This window comes from Diachasmimorpha longicaudata, chromosome 5 (genome assembly GCF_034640455.1).
Source record: "Diachasmimorpha longicaudata isolate KC_UGA_2023 chromosome 5, iyDiaLong2, whole genome shotgun sequence".
Lineage (NCBI taxonomy): Eukaryota > Metazoa > Arthropoda > Insecta > Hymenoptera > Braconidae > Diachasmimorpha > Diachasmimorpha longicaudata.
In genome coordinates this window covers 732,379-759,345 of record NC_087229.1, presented here as the reverse complement: position 1 = coordinate 759,345, position 26,967 = coordinate 732,379, and the positions used below count along the sequence as shown (strand labels likewise).

Here is a 26,967-nt window from a genome sequence, read left to right as displayed (position 1 = left end):
CTTCCATTCAGAGATCTTCAGAAAAATATAACAGTTATTTACATAATCAATTTAATCTTTGTGGCATTTCATACATTAACGTTGTATTTTTAATGAAAAATCCTCAGGGAAGAGAGTGAGAGTGTTCTGCAGCTTAAGGGCCTCACTCCAACAGGTGCCCTACCCCTGGGAGCTCTCTCAGGCGGCAAGACGTCCCTGAAAAACGGTAAAATCAACCGACAAAAAATAATAACTTCTTTATTTCCTCGTTACCAATCATAATGTTCCCTTCGACATTTGCAGCACTGCAAGGATTTTCACCAAATCACAAAATCACATCATTCGCTGAGGCTAAGGGTCTTGATGCCATTAACGAGAGAATGCCACCGCGAAAAGACGCACCACCGACTCCAGTAAATGAAGAAAAACCCGTTATAAAAACACCAACGTCAACTACGTCTGAGAAACGGGAACACTGTGCCCCAGCGCCCCATTCGTGAGTCTCATAAAGATCCAATATCGAGGTAAGTCACCTATTTAATGTTTTCAATAAACTCATCAACAAAAAATAATAAAAACACATGTCTATAATTTTTCCATTTCGCAGGTGACAATTGGCGAGGGATAATGCTCCATTAAAAGTCGCCAAATTACAAAATACAAACATTGATCGTCTCCCTACTCTCCCCCATGAAATTAGAAATAGTTCATCGGGCTGAAAGCATAATTAATCGAAGGAAAAATCGTCAAATGAGAAAAATAAATGCATGATTGAGTGAGGATAATTGATAAGAGCAATTGTTCTCAAGAACAAAAAAAAACCGACGAGCCCAACGCCAGTATGAATATGAATAATCGAGTACTGCAGATGCGTGTTGCGAAAAAAAAGAAAATAATAGAAAAAAAAAAAAATAGTAAAGGATACACTTGGGGCATGCGCCTGTGCGGTCCAAACGAGGGAGAACAACGCCCACATTGAACAATCATGAATTAACCCAGTCAGCGCATTGGAAAATATTTAAAAAAAATAGAAGAGAAGATATTAACTGAATGGTTGATTTCAATGAATTATCAAATGAAAGCAATTACTCCCGTGTGATTAAAGAAAAATGATTAAAAATGCCAATGATAGATGAGAGAATACAAGGGTTGGGAGGCACCTGTCGTCTACTTGCAGCTGGTCTGCTACGATGTACGGTGACTGTTTTTTTTCCTTTCTTTTTTTAATTTACAAATGCTTAAAAATACAAATGAAAAATGAAGATGAAAAGTGCAAGGAGAGTAAACTATTTAATACTAATTAATTAACACAATTTTCACTCACATATTGCGAACACTCCTGAGAGAATTAATCATGCACCCTATGGTGGGTTTATTACCGTATTAATATAACATCCAGATTTTCACGTATATTAAAGGATTACATAATGGAATGAATTTTAAATTTTTTGATGAAATAGTATTTGGGGGGGGGGGGGATCACTTGGCGTCGTTTGGAGCTCGGCTTGTTGATTTTTTTCTTTCTTGTTGATTATTGATTTTCGAAAATGGAGATCGAGAATGTGATTATGCTCTCTCAACAGTATTTCGTTGATGTTCAATTCATTTTGGGATGTTTTATGATTTTAGCCTGTCAGTTTATAGTTTTCATTCATGTTTACATTTTATTTCCTCAGTAATATTTTGTCAATTTCTCTGAGATCTAGTCAATCTAGTCCGTGCAATTTCTCAACTTATGCGTGAATAAAAACTTGTGCAATGTTACTATCTGAATCTCAGGTTCACATTTAATTCCTTAAATACATTTAAAAGTAATTGTTATGGATAATTGTTGTTTAACTTTGGTTATTGTTTCCTGAGAATTGATTTTTTAAAGCCTTGAGCCTCCAGACGACGTTCAGGGATAGTGTTTGTAGAATATATCAACTTGAATCTCGCAATTAGAATGGGAATTGTAAGAGAAACGAAGATATTGTGTGAATGAAGGATGAGAATTATAAATTATCTAATTATTAATGATCAGCCATGACAAGGTGTCATATCTTTGGTCTTGAATTAATGAAGAATAATAAAAAATAAATTAATGATGGCTTTTTGGAGGCCTGTTTTCGTTCACTGGAAATGCAATAAATTCCCTTAATCGCACGTTTAATCTGGTATACAAGTGAATTTCGTTGATTATATTACGAATGAATCTCTCAAGCCATGTTATAATAAAATTAAGAAAATGAAAGTTTCGGCAATTTATTGATGAGAGATTAGTGGGGGACCGAGATACAAATAAAATGATTAAACAAGAGAATATATTACCATGAGAAGAGAAAGATAAATATGAAGATAAGAGGAGAAGAAAAATTTAATGATAAAAAAATAAAACATAATAGCGTTGAATCTTTTATGATTTTTAATGTGTGTTCTTGCTATTGAGGATAAGAAATTAAAGTGGCTCTCGAGCCACTAAAAAAGATGATTAAAATAAAATAAAGTAAATATATTTAAAAAAAACCAACTCTCTCCCTCCCTGAGTGTCGCTCGTCTCTTTATATGCACCGAATGCGGATCGTTTGTCGATTAAATATTGAAAAAAAAAATCTATTGAGAGACAAGTTATTGTGGGACTCTCCAGCACAAAATGTGGTTTAAAAAATAACGTTAATTATTCATTCAGCAGTAATTTTAGTCGTAATTGTCAATCGCCGCTATCACCATTTTATCTCCCTTCGAATGATTTCTCCCAAAGTGGTGCTTCCGTCGTTTGGAGGCTAATGCAAAATTCATAATTCATTATCAATGTTAATTAATCACGATTATCGATTAAAACTAAATGAAAATTTAAAATAAAATGACAAAGATCCGTTTCGAGTTGTTGAGCGACACTGATTTTACGATAAAATGATGAATAAAACTCTGTACCGAGGAATAAAGTGGAAAATAAGCAGAAAAAAAGCGAATAAGAGAATTAAATGAAACAAAAAAAATATATAAAGAATATCTTTCACTCTGTCTCTTCACTATGATAATTATATAATGAATAATAATGAATAATTCTATCTCTCTTTGCTACCAAGTTGTACTTATTCTTAATTGATTTACTTGTACAAAAAGAAAAAATTAAGAACACTGTGTTAAATAATAAAAAAATACATAATATAATATAAACGAAAATGATATCATTAATATTCATTAATATCTCTATCGAAAAATAATAATAAAATGAAAAGCAGGAGGAGTGAAATAGTTGAACGACTTTTTCAGTTGATAAATTCAATTAACGCTGAATCAATTTAAAATATATATTGCGAAGTCATGTGATTGTATTTATCATGCAAATTAGGTCAAAATAATTCTGAATTACGATTGGAGAATCAAATTTTTGATGGAAAATAACGTTTGAGAGAGAATTTTATGGTAAACTTTCTGATTCACTTCCTTGTTTTTTTTTCGTCTGTAAATTTAAAACTTCATGAAACTTTTAATAAATAAATAATTAAAATGGTAATGAAAATGAAGGTGTACAATGGACGATTGAAATTATCTCTTGAATGCATGTTCGAATGAGTGAGACCTCTATTTATTTATGAATAATTGACATCATTCAATTAACATTCTTCTTAATCGTATAATTCTTTTGATAAATACGCGAGTGAATACTTCATGCATGAATCCTACTTAACTATTTTCATTTATTTCCTTGTCATCATCTTTTATGCAGAATTTTAACTGAACTTTTAATAAACATGACATTTCAGTCATTAGGAATTTTAAACGTAAAAATTTTGGTGACTTCATCTGCATTTTATATGTCAAATTCGAGTGCAATTGACTGAATATTCGGATTATTTTTTCATCATCTTATGTATTATCAACGAGTCTCCACATTCCCTTCATTTCCCTCAAATTTACTCTATTGAAATTAACAGAAATCAGCATTATTCTAAAAAACGCATTGAAAATTTTCACACTGTCCTTCCGTGAACAAAACGAAATGACAATTGAAAAAAAAAATCATAAAATTGTACATAAACGTGCGTTTGCTATTACTAGAACTGTTACTAACTTTAAGATCTTTGACTATTCATTTTTTAAAATCGAAGCTGACAATTTCGAGGGAAGATAACAAAAGAAAAGTATTTTAGTGAAAAAAATGGGAGATTAAAATCATCGATCGAGCTGAAAAAAAAAATAATACGAATGAGTCTATAAATAACGGTTTGTTTATTGACATGTACAGATGTACCACATGTATCTTGTATGACCCAGTACATGTGAATAACGATGATTAATATTATAATGAAAATAAAAAAAAATTGTCATCATCATCATTATTATAATTGACCATTGACCACGTAGGGTATGTGAGGAGTTGATTATTCGAGTGAAAATGATCAAGTAAATAATGCAGTCTTACTCATACATTTATTCAATATGAAAATTACAACGCGACGATGCATACATTATCAATATCGTATGGTATCTTATTCTCTTAATATTATTACTATTTAAAATAATAAAAAAAATGAGATGAAAAACGACTCTCCCTATTGCCCGTTTGTTGTGAATGTTTACGTTGTTTAATGATACTCAAATGATTCTAAAAATAAAATCTATGATTTCCACCAATTGCGTTGATGGTCATTACGATTTTTACCTTTTGTTGACTTTTTTCAAGATTTTAATATCTTCTGATTGCGAGTCGTCGATTCATTTGACGTTCTCTTGCTCAGTTGGAAAAAAACGTTTGTTGAAGTAATTGACGAATTATTAATTAATTTGAGGGAGCACAATGTATTTTTAATGATTGCCAAATTTCTTTTGTCGGATTAAACGCGCTGCGGCAATATGAAGATTTTATATTGAAAATTTGTAGTTCTTTACGCAGTGGTTCTGCCCATATTCAAGATGGCTGTCACTCGCTGCCAAGCCAACCCCCTACCACTTACCGTATATTTCCTCCTTAGATGGTGTCTCAGATAGTGTTACTTCACTAGAGGGCGTTTCGATCACCTGGACATATCCCCCCGCGGTGCCTGCTCATCCCTTAATCAAAAGCGTGCCAATGCTACATTTATGCAGTTTACGAACCAGGGAAAAATTCCGGCATGTGTAACAATCGGTTGCAAATCCGAACCATCCAAATTGTAAAAAAAAGTGAAGAGAATGGTCACTTTCTTAAAATTCCTCCAGGGAAATTGACTTCAAAAAAGCTTTCAGACGTGAAAATAACAGCACACTAAATATGTTTGTCAAAATCATTTTAGACCAGAGATCTCATGGGGGAGAGAAATAATTTTTCCTGGAGGACAAATTCAGCAGATAAGTGACCTTCTCAATCAATAAATGTATTGGCGAAGCGGACCACCGGGTTCAGCAGATGGTGATATATTTATGAAGGTTATATCGGTTTGTGTTGTCTCACTCTGCTCTACAAAAACTATTTCCATATAAATTCAGCTATGTGTTTAGATTTCTAGATAATTAACCAAAATTTAATAAGGAACGAAGACCACTTGAACCGATCAACCACTCCGCTACTGGATATCCGCTGATTGATCTTTTTTTTTCTTTCTGTTAAGGGAAGAAATAAAATTCCTAGGTTAAAACTAAAGGGGTCATTCCAGCAACGTTTTCATGGAATGTTCCTCCGGATGCTCCAGTAGATCTTATCCCACTACAGACATTTGACACTCCACCAGTATCACCTAAGCCGACTCTAGGAGAATCGATGTCATTGACTCATGAATCCTCCAGTCCTACAAAGTCCAAAGTGACCTCCACAACGACAACAGGTTTCCCTGGAATCGAAAGAATAGAGTCTCATACTCGGTAAAACATACCAATGATTTACATTGAACGAATTCGAGAAAAATTGTCATCAGTCTGACAATGAGAAGCTTGTTTCGAAGCAGATTTTTATTGCAGCAAGAAAACAGAATTCGATGGGTAGACGTTATGATGAACCCTGGATACTCTTAGCCATGGTCATGCATTTGCAGTCTCTAAATGCCCATCAGTTTTTCCGAAGGCCCCAAATCCTACCGGTGCCGTCCATTCGCACGATGAAAAGGTCAATTGGCCAATGTATGACCTAAGGACGTTTATCTCACTCCCTCAGTGCCCTCACGTCGCTATCAGGACCAACCCACTGCCTCAAAGATGATAAGATATTGTTAGTTCCACCTAACAGGAAAACCACAATGTCAATTGTAAAAGGGCAATTTATTCCGTCATCAAGAAATTCAGAGAATGACAGTCCAAAATCATTTCAAGACAAGTGAAGTTAGAATCGCAAAACAAAAGCTTTTTCGATCTATACTTCACTTGTACATTGAAACGAAAGGGGAACTCGCAACAATATCATTAGAAACTAAAAAAAATTATGAAGAATTTAACCAGAACAGTAATAATCAAAACCGCATAAAATTTAAATAGATTCCCTTGTATACCGGAGTACAGGGTAATGAGGAAGCCGACCGACTGGCCAGACCGGTCACTGATTTACTCCCAATACCTTTCAGCGATTTTCATGAACATATGAAAAGAGAGTCATTGAACTCTACTCTGGAGATCTGAACAGAGGAAGGAAGAGGTGATTACATCAGGGGAAAAGGCAAAACGTATTTTAAAGAATTCTATAGAAAAAACAGAAAACCCTGATTCCACAACACGGGAATAGCGCCTCTCACGATCTTACGGATCAATAGAGTCGGGGCTAACCACTATCATCTTCCGGCTTCCTTTCAAAGCAAAGACATCAAAGATTCAGCTGAATTTGAATGTTTTTGTCCATCGGAAGACATTGACCATGCTCTCTGGGACTGTAGACATGACCGTTCTAGAAAGAAAATGTACTGCTTCATGTTATAGAACCAAATTTAGCGTCCGTTTAGAAGTAGGACAATCCTAAAAGATCTAGAACCTGAATATATGGGAATTATATCGACATTTCGCCAGGAGAGCAATCTGAGCAATCTGCATAACTCTCTCCTGAGAGAAGATTGCTTACCACACCAGTTAGAAACACCAATAAGCTTTGTAAACATGCTATGCTGTATAAACTGGTAAAATTACGCGGGTTAATAAGATAAAAAAAAAGCTTATCGGTAGTGATTTTCCCATTGATCGTTTTCCAATTTGTTTTCAGATATCTCTCGAACATTAATGTATCCTGTGACTTTGGTCTCAAGTATTTTCAAACGCTCAAGATTACCCTTGGTAGGAGAGGAGAACAAGAAAAGCACGTAATTCTGACGTTACATGAAGTGATCACGCGTAAAAGCGTCGGTGTGAATCCGAGAAACTTGTCCAAGTACTCCCCAGAATTCTAACCAAAAGGTTGATCACGCGCTAGTTATCCTATTACAGCCATTAAATGTCATATGGACAGTCAATGCCTTTGATGAAAACAACCTTAATAGGTTATAGTTTCCGGAAAGTGCAAAAGTGTAAAAATCCAGATCTGCCAGCAAGCTGGAGGACTTTCGCTACAATGCCACCACTTTTTGCTAAGTACCGATATGTCGCCCACGGAGAACCTCGGGGAGGTAGTCCCTGGCATAGCCCCAGATATGTAAGACTTCAAGCATTACTGCCCCTCAATGGCCCATCTTCTACCAGAGATCATAGGGGGGATGGGCAGGGCCAATGACGGGAGATCAATGACTAGATTTCGTAGCGGTGGCGTCGGAACTAATTTGCAGCCAAAATATTCGGTACGGCTGCAAAATCGAAGCAGAGAGAAAAGTCAGTAACGCAGATAGCGTGGGGTGGGAGAATACAAGCAAGTGGGGGACATCAAACGCCTGGCAGGCGTTCTGAATGTCCAAAAGTCGTTTGAGGGAACTTTTTTCCCTTCAAGTGCTGATTACAGCAGATTCGCCCTCAATTAAAAATCGATGTTGCCCCCTCTAATTGAGATTGTTGTATACCTTCCTAATTTACTCATTTCCTATTTTCCTTATTAATCCTCTTAATCCTCTAACGTTTTCCCCATTCTTAATCCTCTAACGTATTCTCCTTCCTAAACAAATAAGCACCTCAGGATATTTAGTGCCTCTTAAACGCTCACTCTTCAATTTTCCTCTCTTTCGCCGTTTTTTGAACTTATGTTGCGCAGAGGAACTCTCCCTTAGCTTCAGTTCAGAATCACCCTCCTATCTTTCAACACCTCTAAAAAATTAAGAGTCTCGCTTGAAGAATAAATTATTCTGTGAACAGTATTCCACGTCTTCAGTTTCTGTAATTATAAAATACAAGTATATATCTTTGGAATATAACAAGATCAAGGGATGAAATCAATGTCATTCGATTGCTCATTAAATTTTTAATGAATGACGATAATTTTATTTCTTACTCCCAATTAGGAGGGGAGGGATTAATTTTGAAAAATGCAACTTGACGCGCATCAGTTCTCGATGGCGTCAAGCAAGAATATCCAATAACCCCCTCACGATTCAAAAATCATTTCTCTCCCCCCCCCCCCTCTTAAACATGGCGCAACGAATCCAACGTTATTTGATTAATCATTAAATTGACAGATGACCACGGCATCTGTAAAGACAGGCCCACATCCCCTTGTCATGACATGTTATTATAATCGATGTAGAGACGAGAAGCACGTCCTCGTCTAGAGGTATGAAATATGGGCCCTACAGAGAGTGTGGATGCATGTAGAGAAGTGAGTGTCCGTACTTTCATTGACGAGATGAAGCAACACATGCATGTAGGATCACGATTATAAAAGGACAGGATTTGTTTATTGTATAAAGGTAACTAAGTTTATTTTCAAATAGTATACACTCAAATGTATGTTAATTTACTAGAAGAAGAGTATCCTCTCGCGCAGCCGATCAAGTCACAACTGACTTTGTATCGCTTTTCCAAATCCGAGAATACACGGTTTTTTGCTTCTTTCTTTAAACATTAACTTTATCCCTGAGTCCTCAACAATGCTGTTTGAAACGTAAACAGAAAATCGCCAGGTTTAGCATCAGAACATTCGGGAAAATTCTGGCGACCTTGAGGGCATTGAGATTCGGGGCCAGTTCACGCAGAACAACCTCAAAGCATTCAGTTCGTGGTGGAAACTCAATCAGAGCAGTTGTTATCTATCAATTATATCTAACGTCCCTATCGAGAATCTAGAGTCGGGCGTTTAGACCTGTTACGAGGAACGTATAAGTTCATCCGGTTTTTTTGAGTACATCATCTATTAAAACCTTATTTTGTAAATTCATCGGAGTGTTAATAATTCAACGGATTATTATTGAGATACGCAACGTTATAAATTTCCACGAGGAATAGTTTGTATAATCAGGACACAAGGCTCACGCCTAATAAAAGTACATCAGCAATAGGTTTAGTGGACCATTTGCGTTAAAACATTATTTTCTACCACCAATTGTCCCACTTCCCCTAAATCCCGGCAAAAAACATAGTCACTCCTCAAACAAATGCAAGGTCTGTCCTGAAAATGACCCCATATGGCAGGACAAAAACCCACTGTTATAGTACGCAGAAAATCCTTAAAACTCGAAACATGACCATCATTACGCTGTCATGTTCAGCCGACACGTCTTCTTTTCCTCGCTTTTCTTACGTTAAAAGCCAACACATAAATTAGAGTGAAAACTTAGCATCTAAATAGATCTTAACGTTAAGTAGTGTTATATTGTTCTCCCACACGTGCGCGAATATCCGAAAGAACAAAGCACTCACTCTTCACTCATTCCATCCATTCTCCATGTATAATTTGATTTTTTAAGCTATTCGACTAATTACAGTCACTTCCGAGGGAAATAAGCAAAAAATTTGAAAACAAATACTGTAGAAATGAAGTCAGTCGTAAAATCAATTGTTATCAGACCAAGGATACCGCGAAGAAGAATCGCAATAAATTTTGGAATTCACGGCTTGCCAATACTCGAAAGTCTACTCCAACGCTTTTCACGACTCCTCCTGTTCCAAGAACAAGAGGTATTTTTTTAAGCTGAATTCCATGCATGCTATGAACCCACACAGGGTTACTCACAGAAGATTACTGGATCCCTACCCCAAGGCCGTGGTCTCCGGCAACGACGGTTGGTTAGCCCCATTCATACTCTCCCTCTTCGTCCAAGCCGCCATCTCCGATGAACCCGTACACGATTTCACGCTTCACCCACGTGTACCGTTTGAAAAATCCCGCAAGCACGCCGAATGCCCGAGTGGAAATTTCATCAGGCGACCCTGAAGTCCGATCAGTATTGGACCCGACAATAGTCAGGTTTGCCTGAGGTAGTAATCCCTCATGAGAAACTGATCAAATCTTGATCCAGTTTGTCTAATCAAAAATAAGTCAGGTCAATTATGATCAGGTTCTGATCTGATCGGCAATGACCTTAATTTGATATCAGGTCGCCTGAAATAAAACGGATCAAATTCTTATCTTCCTGATATGATCTCAGCCATTATACACGGGGTTAAGAACCATTTCTGATGAGGTTGGGATGTGACTCAATTGATTTCAGGTTGAACCGGAAAAAGACCTGAGAATGAAATTATAAAATTTTGCATATATGTACTTTGACAAAAAGTCAAATGCTGGCTTTTTGTGTGAATGTTTCAGTATTGAATTATTTTCATCATTCCAGATAAATTAATTACTTTACCGTTAGTTGAGTCAATATGACAGCATACAAATCTGTTTCCTGATGAAACCGTGGCAACTCTTTCCCACGGAAAAAATTATTGTCTTTAATATTTCCCAAAATTCTTGAGAGCCATAAAATTTTGACGGATGTCCTGTTCCCAAGAATTTATGTAGACCCTTTTTTTTCTACTCCGCGTCACAACTTAGCCATCTGCAACACGGCAAATTCCGTAATAATTTACACCCTGCACTAGTTTTTCTTCCAACTAGGAAGTTTTCTTTTCCCCCTCTTCCTACAAGGGAACAATTGCTTGCACCCACTCTTCAGTTTTGTCCTTGAAAATTTTCAGTAAGTTAGTGCACCAAAAGATTTCACCGAGACAACCTCGAGATACAACCCTCTGTTGTAACTATCCAAAAATCCGATAAAACATCTACCGTGCAAGAGTTATGACAATAAATTTTTAATTTGTGTGTTATGTGTGAAGGAATTCATTAATTTTGTGATTAACTGTTCTTGTAAATTTAAAAGAAAAGATTTATTAAAATATATCATTTTTTTTGTGAATTGTGCAAAATACACGAATAGAATATTTTTAAGGAGTAACAATGACACATGAATCCAATTTAGGTCTTGCAACTTTTGTCTGAACTTGATTTAATAAACCGGATCCAATTCAGAACTGGAGATTTGATCCAGCCTGGAACCGGTGACTTGATCAAATCCTGATTCAAAACGCCGTTACGCTACTGAACAGGGCTTGATCAAGTCATCATGTCATTTTCTGATGCAACATCAGGCGCAACTTGATCCAATCCTGGTTTGGACCTGATCATACTTTCCACTCGGGTGACTCCTCAATGACACGGGCTTGTGTCGCATGGGGCTATTGAAAATTTTCGTTTATTTCCGCGATATACTCCCGCTACGAGACATATATCGGACAGTTCATAATGACTGTATCTTTGGCTTGGCTGCAATCGCAGACTCTTGAATCGACAAGACTCCGGTCGCTGCGCAGAGCTTTTCATGTGAAGCCGTCCTCTGTGAGGCTCAAACCTTTTGTAAGTCACGCGCCCCAAGCCGGAAGGCAATGGAATGCTTCCTGAATTGAATTCCAGACATTACTAATGAGATTACACCTGTGAATTGACTGCGCACCAGCACAAGGAAGAAGCTAGATAGCATATGTGTGATTTACTGATGAGTGACTTATTGCAGCTTCTTATTTCGACTGTAACATTGAGTGTTATTCTTCCGTGCTTCCCGGTTTTCTATTTCGTCCTGGCAAAGAGTTTGACCCTTACTAGAAATTCCAAATCGGCTACCCGATGATTGTAGTAACTATGACTCTGAAGAAACCAATCAGAAGCAGACGAGTTGAGAGCGTTCCTTAGTTCAATACTGATATCCTGGAGTATAGATGAAGAACTCCAGTGCTTCTACCAAATTCGATCAAAAACCACCAGCTGCAACCGAACACAATTTTGCGTACCTATGGGTTGGGCGAATTATCATCGTAATGTTTGGCACATCGACATTTTCATATTCGCGTAATTCTATGTACAACTCATTCACACAATGAGCATCCATAGGCGACTTGTACATGTCATTTTTGCAGCCTTCACACTTTTTTTATACTTTTAAATGGTACATAGCCTGCGAAGAAAGCGATAGCATTTGCTTCATAAAATGACAGATTTTCTTCATCACTAGGAGTCGCGCTGTTTGTTGCCTTTTGCTTGAGTTCGTGAAAGATGTCTACAGCTTCACAGATCTCTCTCTTATCACTGTTTTCTTCAACATTCATTTCACTCGGAAAGCTTGTTAGTACCGATGGACCATTAAACGCTGCTGAAACGCGTGAGGGCTTTGATGCCACAAGAAGCTCATCATCATCGCATGAGACATGTCGTATACGCCTATATGTTACGTTATATTTTATATTAATATTTCTATTTTCCACTCATTTATTGCTTGGGGTATACCCCAACTACGTCTGGCCCAAACTCTTAATCCCACCATACACCCTGGCGCCATGACGAATTTTCCATATTTTCCATTTGACAAAAGCAACCATCTGTATGCCCAAAATATAGGCATGCTTCCCTCCAACCCCTCCATATTCTTTTTGTATCCTCAGGTAAGGAACTGAGGACTGCGACATTATTTTGTTAGTTAGTAAGATTCTGAATTTCACCAAGAGCACTGAGTCTACTCAAAGATCAGAAATCTCTTCGAAAACATAAATCTATTGTCACAATACTTATACGTTGCGCGAATTTCGTAATAAATATCAGTTTTTATTTAAATATAATTTCTGTGTTTTTGAATTTATTGCGGGAATCGAACAGACATTCCCTTTATCCCCAATGCTAACATAACCCATTGAAAGAACATGTCTTGTGGAAAGTCGAACCATTCTTGCTGTGGGATTTTGGCAGTTCTCATTGCGAGATCGGAGAAGACCAAACCAGTGTTCTGATCGATCTTGATTTTCGCGGGAAGTAACAACGGTGAGATCGGGATGTTCCCGAGTCGTTGTTTTGTACACATTAATGAGAGTATTTCCAGTCAGCTTTAGTCCTCGAAAACAAGGTAGTACAGTATATCCTGACTTTTGAGGAATTCTCCATGCACTACTCCATTGGATCAAGTTCAGGATAAGCTCCTCTATTTGCGTATTCTCTGAAGATAGAGGCCTCCTATTGGGATTTGCATCAAAGACTCCTGCCGTGTTACATGCATCAATGATATCGTTCATTTTTGAAGTATATTTGGCGCTGTCGCTCCAAGTAGACGATACCACCTTGGATCCAGAAGAATTTTGCAAACAAGTACCCCCAATGTCCGAAGATTTGGAACGCTTGTTTCACATTCATAGCCCGAAAAGAATTCGGAGAGATATGGATTTCACAAATGTGTGACAAAGGATTAGAACTACCAAAATTTTTGTCGAACGTATATGCTGACGTGAAATCATGCCATGAAACAATCACTCGATCATCCTGCCAAATGACCCCGTGCGTTCTTGATGCGATAACAACACGCTTAATCAAGTGAGGAAAATCGAAAGCTGCGAAATAAGCTTTGCCTCCTTTGGTCCCCGTTGCTTCCCCATAATGAACGTGACGAAGTGTGTCATAAAGAGACACATTGTTTGAACCTTGATCGTAGACAAGAAGTTTCACCCTTACATGAGACTCCTCCAAACGTCGCAGGCATTCTTGTAATAGTCAATGAATTTCTTGTGCGGCCAAGCCACATGTTTCCGATAAAAAGTAGGCAATGGGCTGTTTCCATTTATTTGTGGTGTTTAAACTGGTAAGATTGCAGAAAAAAACGTTGTGTTCTCTCATGTCCCGTCATCCCAGAGGTCCAAGGTCGACTAGGCCTTTAATGGTGTCGTACTTCAAAGAATACTCCTCATAATTTCTGATCGACATTTCATCCCCCGCTAAGGAACAATATCTATCGATAAAATTAAAACGGACCATTTTTTGCTTCAGTTTCTCGAAAATGATAGAGCAGAATTCCGGACAAATGACTGAGTTATCCACGAGCGAGCCGTACTTTCCCCGGGGAGTACACAGCCCGCTTTTCATATGCGCGAATAGGCTGAAGCCGAATGATAATAATATGGTTTCGCCAAATCTTGCTCTTCCGGGCGGTAAGGGCTGTGGGGCTTGTGAAACTCAGAAGTGGAAATATTAAATTTTATCTAATTTAAATATATATATCTCCGGCTCACTCATTAAATTTCAAACAAATAATTGAAATTTCAAAATAATTCAACTGGAAATTGAGCGGACTTCCTTGTCTTGGGTTTTTGACACGATCTTCCCCAGTGAACGTCGGGCAGATGCCAAGGAGGCTGATATCGATGACCGTGTAATCGTTCCGTCGAGATCATACGCGCAAGGAGACAACAAATCACAAGTATTCTACCAATAAGAGACAATATCACAAAGAAAAATATAATACTAAATTCGAATAAAGAAAATACATAATCACCTTCGAAAACATAAAATGAGACGTAGCAGTCGAGGAATACCTGAGGGAACGGCACATCAACATCGAGCAGCGAGGAGTGTAGCAGCCGGGGAGTACCTGACGAGACAACGATCTTCAACGAGCAAGCAGCAGCAGCCAACGACGCAGAGGAGATCAACCAGTGAATAAATGTAATAAAGTTAAATAGAGACACCTAGTTAAATGAAATAGGAATTACACTGAAATCTGCGAATAAGTAAGTCAAAATTTCATTTTCACAATGCCGCGAAATACTCGAGCCCGATGCTTGAGTGGTAGTGGTCCTTTCGAAGCGGAACATTCAGAAAACCCTCCTGGAACTTCCGCGTACTTCCCGTCGCAATCCATTGTCATCCCTCAGAATGGATTAAATTCAATGCCTGGTTTCTACCCTCCACCGAATTTGAGTACAAATTTAACCCAAGGTACCCCTTACGTTACTTCTCCCGTAAGTAGTATCTCACCAATTAACATCGTTGAAGTGCCAACAGTTACTCCCACAACATCATAGTTGCCACTCAAAATAGCTTCAGAATTAATTTCTCCTTTTGATGGCACAGCAAAAAATCTAACAAAATTTTTGAAACAATCCAAACTAGCGAATTCCCGCGTTAATCCTGTTGAACGCGAAAATCTACTCGCGATGATCAAATGATGTAGCAAAATTAATGGCAATGCGGCGTTACTAATGACAAATCGGGAGGAACCGGAGACACTCGAGGAATTAATTATTACATTAAAAACTTCCTTTGCTCGATTCTTTGACGATGATACTGTGAATGACGAGTTGCGTAATATTTCCCAAAGCGAAAACGAAGGTGTGGAATTTTTCGGAGCTCGCGTATTAGAAGTTTTGGCTCGTGGGTTAGATGCAGCTAACGAGCAGTACAAAGAAGCGCAGGTCGTCGGTATTAGAACCCTGCTGAACAATTCTGCAATCAGTAGTTTTTGTCGTGGACTACGTGACCAGCTGACAAGCACTATTCTCGCGAAAGAAAGACCCGTCTCATTAAAAAAAACTATCGATATAGCTGTGAGAATGGAATTAGAAAATATCGAGCGTTCTCGCCACCAAACGCCAATCACTACCTGACAGTACCCGCTATTTGCATCGAGATAGAGAGCATAAACAGGATAACTGGCGCAGAAATGATCAGGAACTAAGTTACAATCGCGAACGCGGCCGTGATCGACGATATGGGCCAGACTACAAGCAGGGATCCGACAGAAGATTCGGCAATCGCAGAGATTACCCGCGTAGTAACAACTATGAAAACCGCAATAGCAACTCGAGCAACTGCGAGAATTGTAGCAATAATTGGAACAATAGCTATCAAATTCGCGCAAATACTTACAATAATGACAATCAACGTCGTCGTAGGGAAGTAAATCAAGGAAGCCGTCATCGAAATGACAATTTAAACTCGAACAGAGTCCACCGAGTGTGTTACAACACCAAAGCCGACGGAATTAGAAAACTCCCTTCAATCTCACTAAATGATATCAAATTCGTTAAAAATTCCTCAAATTTTCTAATTGTTACCGGATCACAATTAAATTTAATCAAGAGGGAAGTGGTGAACTCAAAAGCCATTATCGATTCTAATATTAAATACGAAGTAACAGGGATCGGCTCAGGTATTCTCACTACTGAAGGACAAATCGTAATTCCAATAGAAGGCCTTGAAATTAAATTCCACGTAATTAACAATAAATTTCCCATAAGACAAGATGGAATTCTCGGAATTGAGTTTTTCGAAGAACAAGAAGCCGCGATATTTTTCAGAAAAAACTATCCTAACATTCTTAGCTTCGGTGATAAAGAATTTTTTCTCGAGAGTAAACCTTTGAAATCGAAGCCTCACGTCTCACTAGAATTACCACCACGAACAAAAGTATTGGTCAATATTCCGATCGAAAACTTACAAATGAAATCAGGATATATGCCGAGGATAAATACCGGGCTAGGAGTCTTTTTAGGCGAAGTTTTAGTAGAACAAAACGTAGGGATAGCAAAAACCTATGCGATCAATTGCATCACTAGTCACGTCACTCTCGCTATACCCGCTGTAAAATTAGAAAACTTTAAAACTGCACCACCTGCCTCAAAAGAAGCTCGAATTAATGACCCATTTAAAACACGGTTGTAATGTCCAAAAACCTATATAAATAGTTTTTCCTGCATTTTTCATAAATATTAACTACAGCAAATACCTTCATTAAATACTAAATTCTACTTTCAATAAATCAATCCAATTTCACCATCACGGAAATAAAAATCCAAAGTCATCAAAAATTGGTTTCACCATACAGGTGAGTGCATTCGCCTTCGCATCAGAATGACACATGCCAGAGCATTGAACCTCACCGGGGAAATCATGCGCTGTCAAAATGGCTGAATTGACAGGTCAATTCCCTTTAAGACTTGGTAGTGGGAAAACCACACCATAATTTCCGTCAATCAAAAGTCAATTCGTGTAACCACCACGAACCGATTCGCTCCCCAAAATCCAAAATTGAGCGAAGTGTAGAAGCAACCGTTGGAGCGATAATTTGACTTGGCGGAAATTACTTTCCGGAATCGATCTGTCATTTTCGGGCCTCCCATACTATAATTCGCAACAGAATCGATATAGTGCGCGGTAACCTATTGAATCATAGTAATAGCTAAACGGCCGGTAGTGTACAGGGATACTGCATTCTTGAATCGAAAGTAGGAGTGTTTCTTGCATTTTAAGAGGACTGATTCATCAGTTTCCGTGGTTGTGGACATTCTCAAAACTCTTCAAAACTTTGTTTATTAATTATAAGCGAGTGGGTGAACGTGACAGAATAAGAAGTATTCATAATAGGATCAGAGACTACTCTTATTCTGGTGAAGAAAGACGATTGTGTCGCCGAAGGATCCACACCTATCAAAACATAAGGATTACATTTTCTAACATGGCTAAACTGTGAGTCTCCTAGAAATAGTTGCATTTTTTTCAATTCCAAGTTAATTGGCTATCGAAATCTCTAAAGAATTATTCAGGGACAAATATTTAATCGTCACTACCTTTTCGTTAAATAAAGTTTACATAAAATTCTAGATATCAACCAATCATTGTTAATTGTATTTCAAAAAGGTTCATAATATAGAAGATTACTTTTGAGCATAAAATTTACTCGGAATCATTTGATTACTCTTAATTCCTTAATTCCCCTTTCTATTTAAATTAACAACATAATCAAGGTAAGAGTGAAAAACAAATCTAGCGTCGTCCAAATAAAACTTCAAATATAAAAATATTCAGCTTCATTCCATATTTCTAACTTGGCTTTTCCATATTTTTATATCAAAATTTCTAGTTCTTGTTTTCTGTAAATAATTCTCTTATACAATAGTTGTCCTCCGACGCTGACAACGTCTCCGGACATAACACACTCCAAAAATACTGCCAACAGAATTTCCAAATTAGTAGAATCACTAGAACTGTCAAATCTAGATGAGGAGGAAAAAACAAGTGTCCTTAAAGTTATCTTCCAATTTCCTTATCAGTTCCACTTGCCAGGTGATAAATTACGCCCGACAAACTCTGCAAAACATACGTTGTTCACCACTGATGAAATCCCGGTCAACACAAAACAATACCGCTTCCCCCCTATGCATAGAGAGGAAATCAGGAAACAAGTAGATAGCTTATTAGAAAATAATGTCGTATCCCCATCAACATCTCCTTACAATTCATCTGTTTGGGTAGTTCCCAAGAAAGCCGATGCTTCCGGTAAACCACGATGGCGAATGGTCATTGACTATAGAGCACTAAACGAGAAGACAATTAGTGATGCGTACCCCCTTGCCAACATCACAGATATTCTACATCAATTAGGCTCAGCAAAATATTTCAGTACACTAGACTTGGCCTCGGGATTCCATCAAATCCCTATGGATGTCAAATCGAGGCATAAAACGGCTTTCTTAACCCCCTTCGGATTCTTTGAATTTAATAAAATGCCTTTTGGACTCAAAAACGCCCCAGCTATGTACCTGTAGTTGTACATTCCAGCGCATGATGGACATGGTGCTATCAGGGCTTTAAGGAATTGAGCTTTTTGTCTACATGGACGATATCGTTGTCTATGCGGCTTCCTTGGAAGAACACGCTCGTAAATTGAAATCGCTAATGGCACGTCTTCGAGACGCAGGGTTAACTGTTCAACCTGAAAAATATAATTTCCTTAGAAAAGAATTAATTTACTTAGGTCATCAAATCACAGACCAAGGTGTAAAACCCGATCCGGAAAAAATCCAAGAAGTTAAAAATTTCCCCATCCCCAAAACTAGGAAAAACATAAAACAATTCCTTGGCCTCGTCGGTTATTACAGACGTTTCATTAAAGATATGGCTCCAATCGCCAAATCACTCACCCGCCTGTTGAAAATACAAAACGCCTTTTTCTGGGATAATTCTACAAAAGATGCTTTTCAAAAACTACGCGACATTCTTTGCTCTGAACCCCTACTTCAATACCCGAAATTCACAGAACCCTTTCTCGTTACAACTGATGCCTCAAACTACGCGATAGGGGCTGTACTCAGTCAAGGTCCTGTAGGTAAAGACCTTCCAATTGCCTACGCGTCCAGGACTTTGAGTGAGACGGAAACGAGATACTCTACCACTGAAAAGGAGCTTTTGGCTATCATTTTCGCAGTAGAACATTTTCGACCCTATCTATATGGCCACCCATTTACCCTTATCACAGACCATCGCCCACTGTTTGGAACAACACCAAGGACCAAACTTGGTGTTGTTCCACAACACCAAGGACCCTACACCTAAATTAATGCGCTGGAAAATTCGTTTGAATGAGTATGACCATACCATCATTTACAAGCCTGGAAAAATAGATTTCAATGCCGATGCCCTGTTCCGCAACCCTGTTGACAAGTATACCTTACCTGAAACCCACACCTATTGGACGGAAAATGTAGAGTCTGAAACCTCTTATCCCAGGGATTTGAAAGGGATGCTCACCTGCGCAGGTGAGTCACCCCTTCCAGAACTCAATGAGGATGAGCTTTCAAGTGGAGAACAGGACCAGCCCACTGCAACTCCTGCTCGATAGCTGCCCAGATATTGTCACGTCCTAGGTGGCGCTGATGGCTACCTGCTCGGTCTCGCTTGGGAGTTTGAAGATTTGAATACGCGCCAGGGTTTTTGTGCGGGACGGGCATTAGGTGCATTATTATCGGGGCGTGGAAATACATTATCAGAACCCAGTCCCTCGTTAATGAGCTCTCCTTTGTGAATTACACCCCTCCGATGGCTCGCAACTAGATTCTCTTGAGCTGGGTTTTTTATCTGGAATTTCAAATCAATAGAATGGGGAACTTGCATGATTTTAAAAAATTTTTTTTTTACATAGTTAACAGTCCTAACAATAGATTTTTCATGAAAAATCATTTAAAAAATCGTTTAACAATTAATTATCGATTGTTCAAAAAGTGAAATTTTCAAATGCCCAAAAGTTGTCATGACGTCATCAGGCGGGTCCTATACTTCCGCATGTGGCGCCATCTACCGGATCATAGATTTCTACCGTTGATATATCAAATTTACCTAACCTTAACTGATTAAACCTATTTAAACTGATTTAACCTTAACTGATTGAAACACTCACAATTTCTCCAAAATGTCAAATGACAGTAAAAAAGTTAAAAAACAACCATACAAATATTGTTTTATACCATCGTGTGCGAACTCAACTGTGTCAACACCGAATAAAGTGTGTATAACAGTTCCTGCGTGCAAAAATATTCGAAAATTGTGGTGTGAAGCCGCAGGTTTCTCTCGCCCATTACTGGGCAGAAGTGACATTTAACAATATAACCTCTACTGTTTGTTGACACCGGCTGACGTTCAGAAAAATATCAGAGCTGTCATCTAGCGGCTGCAATAAGAACCCGGAGTCACGAGCGTTAAAACATGGTTCAAAATGGGGGGCTCCGTTTGTACATTCACAACTGTACAAATGGATGAACTGTAGAGAGAATTTTCAAACGTTGAGAGCAGCAGTGTGCAGGGATCCAACTGTCGAGACAAAAAGCTAAGCTGTACATATGGCGCTGGGTCCACATGTACAGCCACATTTTTGTCTCGACAGTTGGATCCCTGCACACCGGTGCTCTCAACGTTTGAAAATTCTCTCTACAGTTCATCCATTTGTACAGTTGTGAAAGTACAAACGGAGCCCCCCCTTCAAAATTATGCAATTTTCGATTGATTATTAAAAAAAACTGCAATGAGTTAGAATGCATTTTTCATTGGAGAGTATTTCATTGGCGTTAAACTATTTATTAATACATTTATTTCTCAAATCTGGGCCGCATGCAAGTTCCCCATTCCAGTCCTCGGTCCAGGGAAAAATGGGCGGAACTAGTCCTTTTTTCAGCCGGGGAATTTTTCAAATTGTCTAAGACATACATACAAATCTTTTCTACCCGACTATGACATTAGTTTTCATGAAAAAAAAATGTGTAAACATACCTTGCCGAAAACTTGTCCATTTCTAATTATAGCATCTCTCTCTGTCCAATCTATTTCCTGAGTTCGAAAATGTTTTTCACATACAGCTCTCCCAGCACTCAAATCATCGCGATTTAATGCAATTCTCCACTCTGCTAATTTTTTTTTCGTAACTGAAAAAAAATGTACTTTTTTGGGATTTGTATTATAACCCGATTTGCATCCGTGAACCGCACAAGATGGCATTATTTTTTCTTCGCAAAAACCGCAAACAGAAAAACACAGTTTGAACGCACATTCAATATTAGGATTTACCACAGAAACCGAGGAGGGGGGATGAAAATCGCAGGGAGGGGATAGAGCAGATGACATTCTGCGCAATCTGGATCGGTGACAATAACGGGGCAGCAAATCCGCAAATATGGGCTTTTAGATGAGTTTCAGTGGGCTGAACAGGACTTTCATAATATTGAAAAATCAGCCGGTACCTTGTTCCTGGCGCGCGGGATCATTGTACCTAGTTGTAATGAGATCGTGGACAGAACTTTGAAAACATATAATATAAAATCACGAATCCTTCATATTGACAATGACGACGACAGCCAATCAGCAGGGAAAAACGAGGAAGATATATCAACTTCACTCCAGCGAGCTCGCTCTGTTCCATCTTCCTGTTGGCTAATGGTGAATTCCTCCGGGTCACCGCTTCAGGAACTGGGCAGGGGAGTGAAACGTGGATCCACTGAACAATTCGACCTGCGAGCCGTGGTAAAACATGCTCCAAGAAGTGGGCTCCGGACTCAGGCGGGTGTTCAGCCTCCACCGACGTGGGCAATCACCATGAACGTCGTGACAAACCTCATCAACCTACCTTGAACCTGATCTATATTAATAGTACCAATCTATAGTTAATTCAAAAGGACAAACAGCGATTACCGCTACATGCGAAAGGATAACCTCATTCACTTTATCCCCCGAGACTTAAATCCCACTTCTCAGGGGAGCCAGAAATTAATCGATAGAAGTTTCTTCTCTTTTGAAGAATTAAAAAGTGATTCGATAGAGATAGGACAGGCAATGACATATCGAACCGAAAGAAATCACCTCGTTTTCCATTTGATTACCCGGGAATGCTCTGATACAGAAACAGATATTAGTAGCATTAAAAATGCTTTTATCAATCTCAAAAAATTATTGGATAACCTTAACGAAAAAAGCTTCAGCATTGCTGCTTACGACTCAGAACCTGCGCCATTTGAATGGTTTGAAATAGGAAATCTTCTCAAAGACATATTCAACAGTTCCCAGTATAAAATTTCAGTTTGCACAGGCGAAATTAAAACTTCTTCCGATCAAATACCAAAAATTATCATTGAGTATCACGAATCAGTCGCCGGTGGACATAACGGTGTAAATAGACTATATGATAAAATCAGAAAAAACTGTTATTGGCCAAAAATGCGTAAAGATATAGCTGACCTCGTCCGTACCTGTGTTAGTTGCCAACGAAATAAAATCCTAGGTAAAGAAACAAGACAACCAATGAAAATTACGGATACTCCTAAACGCGCTTTTGAAAAGATTCAGATGGACATTGTAGGCCCTTTACCGAAAACAAAGGGAAATAACCGATACCTGTTAACGATACAAGACAATCTCACAAAATATTCAGATGCAATCCCTCTTCAAACAACTGACTCAGTTTCAATTGTACATGCCCTCGCAGAAGAATTGATTAGTCGTTTCGGATGCCCCAGAACAATACACACAGATCAAGGAAGTAATTTCATCAGTAAAGTTATGAAAAACGTTTGCAAAATTTTCCGTATTCAAAGAATCACATCTACCGCATTTCACCCTGAAACGTTAGGCTCATTAGAACGGGCACGGCGGGTGTTTGTTGAATATTTGAAACATTATTGCACAAAAACGGATTGGGACGAATGGATTCGATTCGGAATGATTCGATTGAAATTTATCAACTTCAAACTTTAAATGCAGCGCCTTTTTAAACGCTAGCGCCAAACTTGTATTCTCGTAATGTAACTGTTGGTAAAACAGGAAGTTGTTTCCCTAGCGGAAGAAAGAAACAGCTCATATATACCTATGCGTATACTAATAGTATTGTACACTATGGTAAACATATATGTACCCCACGTGTTTCTCATTTTTTAGATAATTTTATTTAATAACGTGTTGCATTTGTTTATGTACTGTGACGTGGTATTTTGAGGCGTCACAGGTCCTCGACCGTTTCGCGGGTTTTCGAAGACTTCCACCAGACGGGAAGTCACCTCCAGTGGCGAGAGTCCGGAGAGAGAAGAATCAAATTATAGGGGGAGATGTTTTTTTATTTTGCGGTGACTGGCGAGCAACGGATGTCCGCGCCGCTACGCTCCGACGACGGATCCTGTGACCCCGAGAGCATCGGCATCAGGTCCAGGGACTAGCCGAGAGATGTCCTCAGGCTCTCCAGGGTAGATAGCCAGGATCCATGGTGGGGAGTGTCCAGCTGGCTGAGATGGGAGCTTCAGGGGAGAAGGGGGAGGTCTTTCCAATGGAGAGGACACCGGACCGTTGGTTGAGCGTGGTGGTGTCTCATCATTATCTCAGGCATTTATCGTCTTTAAGATTTTATATTATATTTTTTTTGGGATCTCTCGTGGGCAGAGATTCGTCGGGAAGTAATTTATTTTGGGGACGTCCCGTACGTCCGAGTCCTGAAGGACTTTCAGTGAGTATTCCCTCACCGAATCTGTGGCCACTCCGATCAGGGTTAAGCTGAAAATCTCTCTCTCCGGTGTTATATTCTCTTCACAAAAAAAACATTCGTATTTATTATAAAAATTGTGATCCTGGGAGTTTTCATCGATGTGACATATCGACAGTGCGTTTAAAGTTAATTTATCTCGAGCCACGGGGGTTGGTTAAGGAATGTGAAGGTCACGTGACCTCGCTGTTGTTTTGGGTCATTTCGCTCCTCATGATCACATTCCTTGGCCTGGGAGTTTTAATATCTATCATACTAGATTGTTCGAGTCATCAGGTCTTTAATGCAGATTTGGGTTACGGCCGTGACGACAAATTGTTATTAAGATTCCGACACGCTGATGTTCAGCATTCCGACTCTTCTTTAATTTAATGTTTGATGAACGGCAAGTGGATTTGCGAGCCCACTTGTCCCGAATTAGAGTCTGTTTGTTTTGTTTTATAATATCAACTCGAGTCACGATCTGCGGTATCCGATTGAAGGGGATTTTATTTTCGCTTGACCGATAATTGTTTGTTTTTGTATCGAGACTACTGATGACTAGTTATTAAAAATTGTGCTCCCCGCAAATTGCTCGAGTGTGTTTCTGTGTTTTTTTTTATTTATTCATTGTTCCGAACACCCCCAGTTGCATCCCCTTTTCCAGTTTCGGTGGATTAGAACTTTCCGCACTGAGCGCCGGGAGGAATCCGAGGCTGCATAAGGGAGGAGTACAACGGTGGTCATTCCGTATAATGACCTGGCGCCCAAACTATGGTGGTTGATTTTGTTTGAGGGGTTAAGGTGCCAGAGGGCGGGCGGACGGACGGAGGGTTCCGTGAACCTCCCGAAATACGTCACAGTACGTATCATGTACGTAACAAAATTGACTAAATAGCAGCAGTTGTAATAATGTATACAAGTGTAACGGTTTTCCTTTGGCCTCAGCGAAAACTCAATGCCCTCACACCCAAAGATCTCGACTATCCATAAACCTGGCCAAACCATTACCTTCGTTCTCGCAATCCGACAAGTCCGCAACGTCAAAAACTCAATACATAAACGGGACCCCGGGGAAAATTAACAGCTCAATAATCCTCTTTTACATAATTTTAGGGCGCCAGCCGATTTTTGACTACGCGGAATCGACGAACCGCAGATAAACCAGGCTTTAATCAAAAATGATTGCTAATTATTCCCCAAGATCCTCTAACGACGAAAACGGAATTCGAAAACCTTACTCGGAAATGTGGATTATGAGGGTACGGGATTGCGCGGTTGCTCAGTGTGTGGGTCGTGGAGAGAGGGGTGGATTCGTGGACGAGAAAAACAAGAACAATAAAAACCCATGATCGAAGTCGAAATCGAGGGTCTCACCCTTAATTCTAGATGATGGACAGGCGTAGGCTAATGATGGGCAATAAATGGTTGATCCGAATTTAATTAATCATCAATAATTTATTCTTAATCCTCATAATTTAATATATTAAATGACAACAATTCCGTCTAGGAAATCCGGACTTTTTAGAGTCAAACAATTAAAAGGATCGCTTGTAAATTTATCCAACTCTGGAGGTTATTCAAAACATCCCCCTTTTGTCGGGTTACGTGGGTGACGAGTCAGGGATTAGACACGAATCTGAGAGAGAGAGTACAGGTACCGTGAAACCGAGAGAGAGAGAGCGAGATAGGTAGCTTACCGGATTTTTCAGAGCGAGTGCGATTATGAAGGCATTTCAACAATCGGTAGTTCGCGATATTAATAATTAATTCCCTCGGAACGGAACTGATCCACGACGGGAATTATTATCGACGTAAGATAGCTGTTGATTAGTTAGATGAATTATAATAAACTATGTGAATGAACGCATAACAAAACCACTTCGCGGGTTCGAGACTCATTTTTAATACTTCAAATAATGAGTTGGTCCCGTTCAACGTGCGCAATTAATCCGAGTCGCCGATAATTCGTCAAATACATCGTTTGTACCGCCATTTGTGTCATTCACCGCCATCGCCCGCTTTCCTACCTCAATTCGATAGCTACGATTTTGGATTATAGATAGCTTACTTTTTAGTTAACGGAGATATTTGAATCCGTCAATTCCTTCCTTTCTGATTTTAAATCTTTATTTGGTCTCTTTGTGGGAATTCCAACCATAATTTTTAATTAACGTAGCAAAAGATAACGTCCCCATGCCCAACCGGAATTCCACACTTTAACAATTATTAGGTAGCCTAGGTAGCGTAAATAATACGAAAAGGTAGCGGAAAAAAAGGTAGCTGCGTCAATCGCCTTGGCGAGACGCCTTATTCGTCCTCCTTGGACCAAATCTTTTTATTCTTCTCTAAAACTTAAGATAACATTTTGATTCTTAATACATAAGGTAGCGTTTCCAGGCGTTTGGAAGGTTCTCGATCCTCCAAATCGCTGGTCCTGTCGTTGGCGTCCTTGAAGTGAGGTAGCGACGCAATTTCGAGCCACGCAGGTTAACTCGAGAATTCAGCACTCATTTCCCGCGGTAACACCACTGTAATATATACACTGGTACTTACCATCTCTGGAGAGTCGCGTTGGGCCGATTTCTCCATTGATTGGGATTGTGTTGGATTCTTCCGGATGATTCTCGCCGGGAGTTTCTCTGGAGACGATGTTCAACGTGTCACGGTGTAACAAAGACTCTCATGGCGGAACCTCGTGTCCCCGCTCATACCTATTGCGTCGCGGTGGGGAATTTTGCGGATTCGCCCATGTGGCGCTGGCGCGGTGGTGGTAGCGCGTACTATCTTTCGCGGGACAAGGGCGCGACATATTCAAAACTCTTGAATATTACATGTTTCTTCCTTTAGTATTATTTTTCTTAACTTATTGTTTTTAATCCATATTTTATCGTAGTTAGCTAATTACCTGGGATTTCCGAGGGGTTTTTGGCTCTGTTCGCGACTCGAATCGGGGAGTTTTCTGTCAAAGGTACTCTCCGGAGAGGAATTAGGGCTTTCGCAACGCAAACCGTAACTAAACTAAACCGAACATTTGTACTCAAATGGCGATCCGCTTCAACAATTGGGTGAT

The 26,967-nt window shown here is 39.1% G+C and overlaps 2 protein-coding genes across 6 annotated transcripts in view; one reads left to right on the top strand and one right to left on the bottom strand.

Moving 5' to 3' along the window:
• Nucleotides 1-3,484, top strand: part of LOC135162787 (uncharacterized) — a 36,788-nt gene extending 33,304 nt beyond the window's left edge. For all 5 annotated transcript variants that reach the window (XM_064121634.1, XM_064121633.1, XM_064121632.1 and 2 more), the window contains 3 exons: nucleotides 108-205; nucleotides 283-503; nucleotides 587-3,484. In XM_064121634.1, the coding sequence (XP_063977704.1) occupies nucleotides 108-205; nucleotides 283-479 (295 nt within the window). In that variant the 3' untranslated portion in view covers nucleotides 480-503; nucleotides 587-3,484. The remainder of the gene's footprint in view (nucleotides 1-107; nucleotides 206-282; nucleotides 504-586) is intronic.
• A 14,399-nt stretch (nucleotides 3,485-17,883) lies between these two features.
• On the bottom strand, nucleotides 17,884-26,706 carry LOC135162058 (uncharacterized). Its single transcript, XM_064120151.1, has 4 exons — nucleotides 26,679-26,706; nucleotides 26,451-26,576; nucleotides 21,167-21,318; nucleotides 17,884-18,839 (listed from the first exon to the last, which is right to left on the bottom strand). Exons 1-4 carry the CDS (start codon nucleotides 26,704-26,706, stop codon nucleotides 18,555-18,557), a joined length of 591 nt encoding a protein of 196 aa, XP_063976221.1. The 3' UTR covers nucleotides 17,884-18,554.
• Nucleotides 26,707-26,967: the final 261 nt, after the last annotated feature.

Excerpts from the sequence above, each read along its gene's own strand:
- LOC135162058 (XM_064120151.1), bottom strand. The coding sequence starts at position 26,706 with ATGTCGCGCCCTTGTCCCGCGAAAGATA. Across the intron at positions 26,577-26,678 it reads CCCTTGTCCCGCGAAAGATA|AGTCTTTGTTACACCGTGAC; the intron begins GTACGCGCTACC and ends TTCCGCCATGAG. Across the intron at positions 21,319-26,450 it reads AACGCGACTCTCCAGAGATG|TTACGAAAAAAAAATTAGCA; the intron begins GTAAGTACCAGT and ends ATTTTTTTTCAG.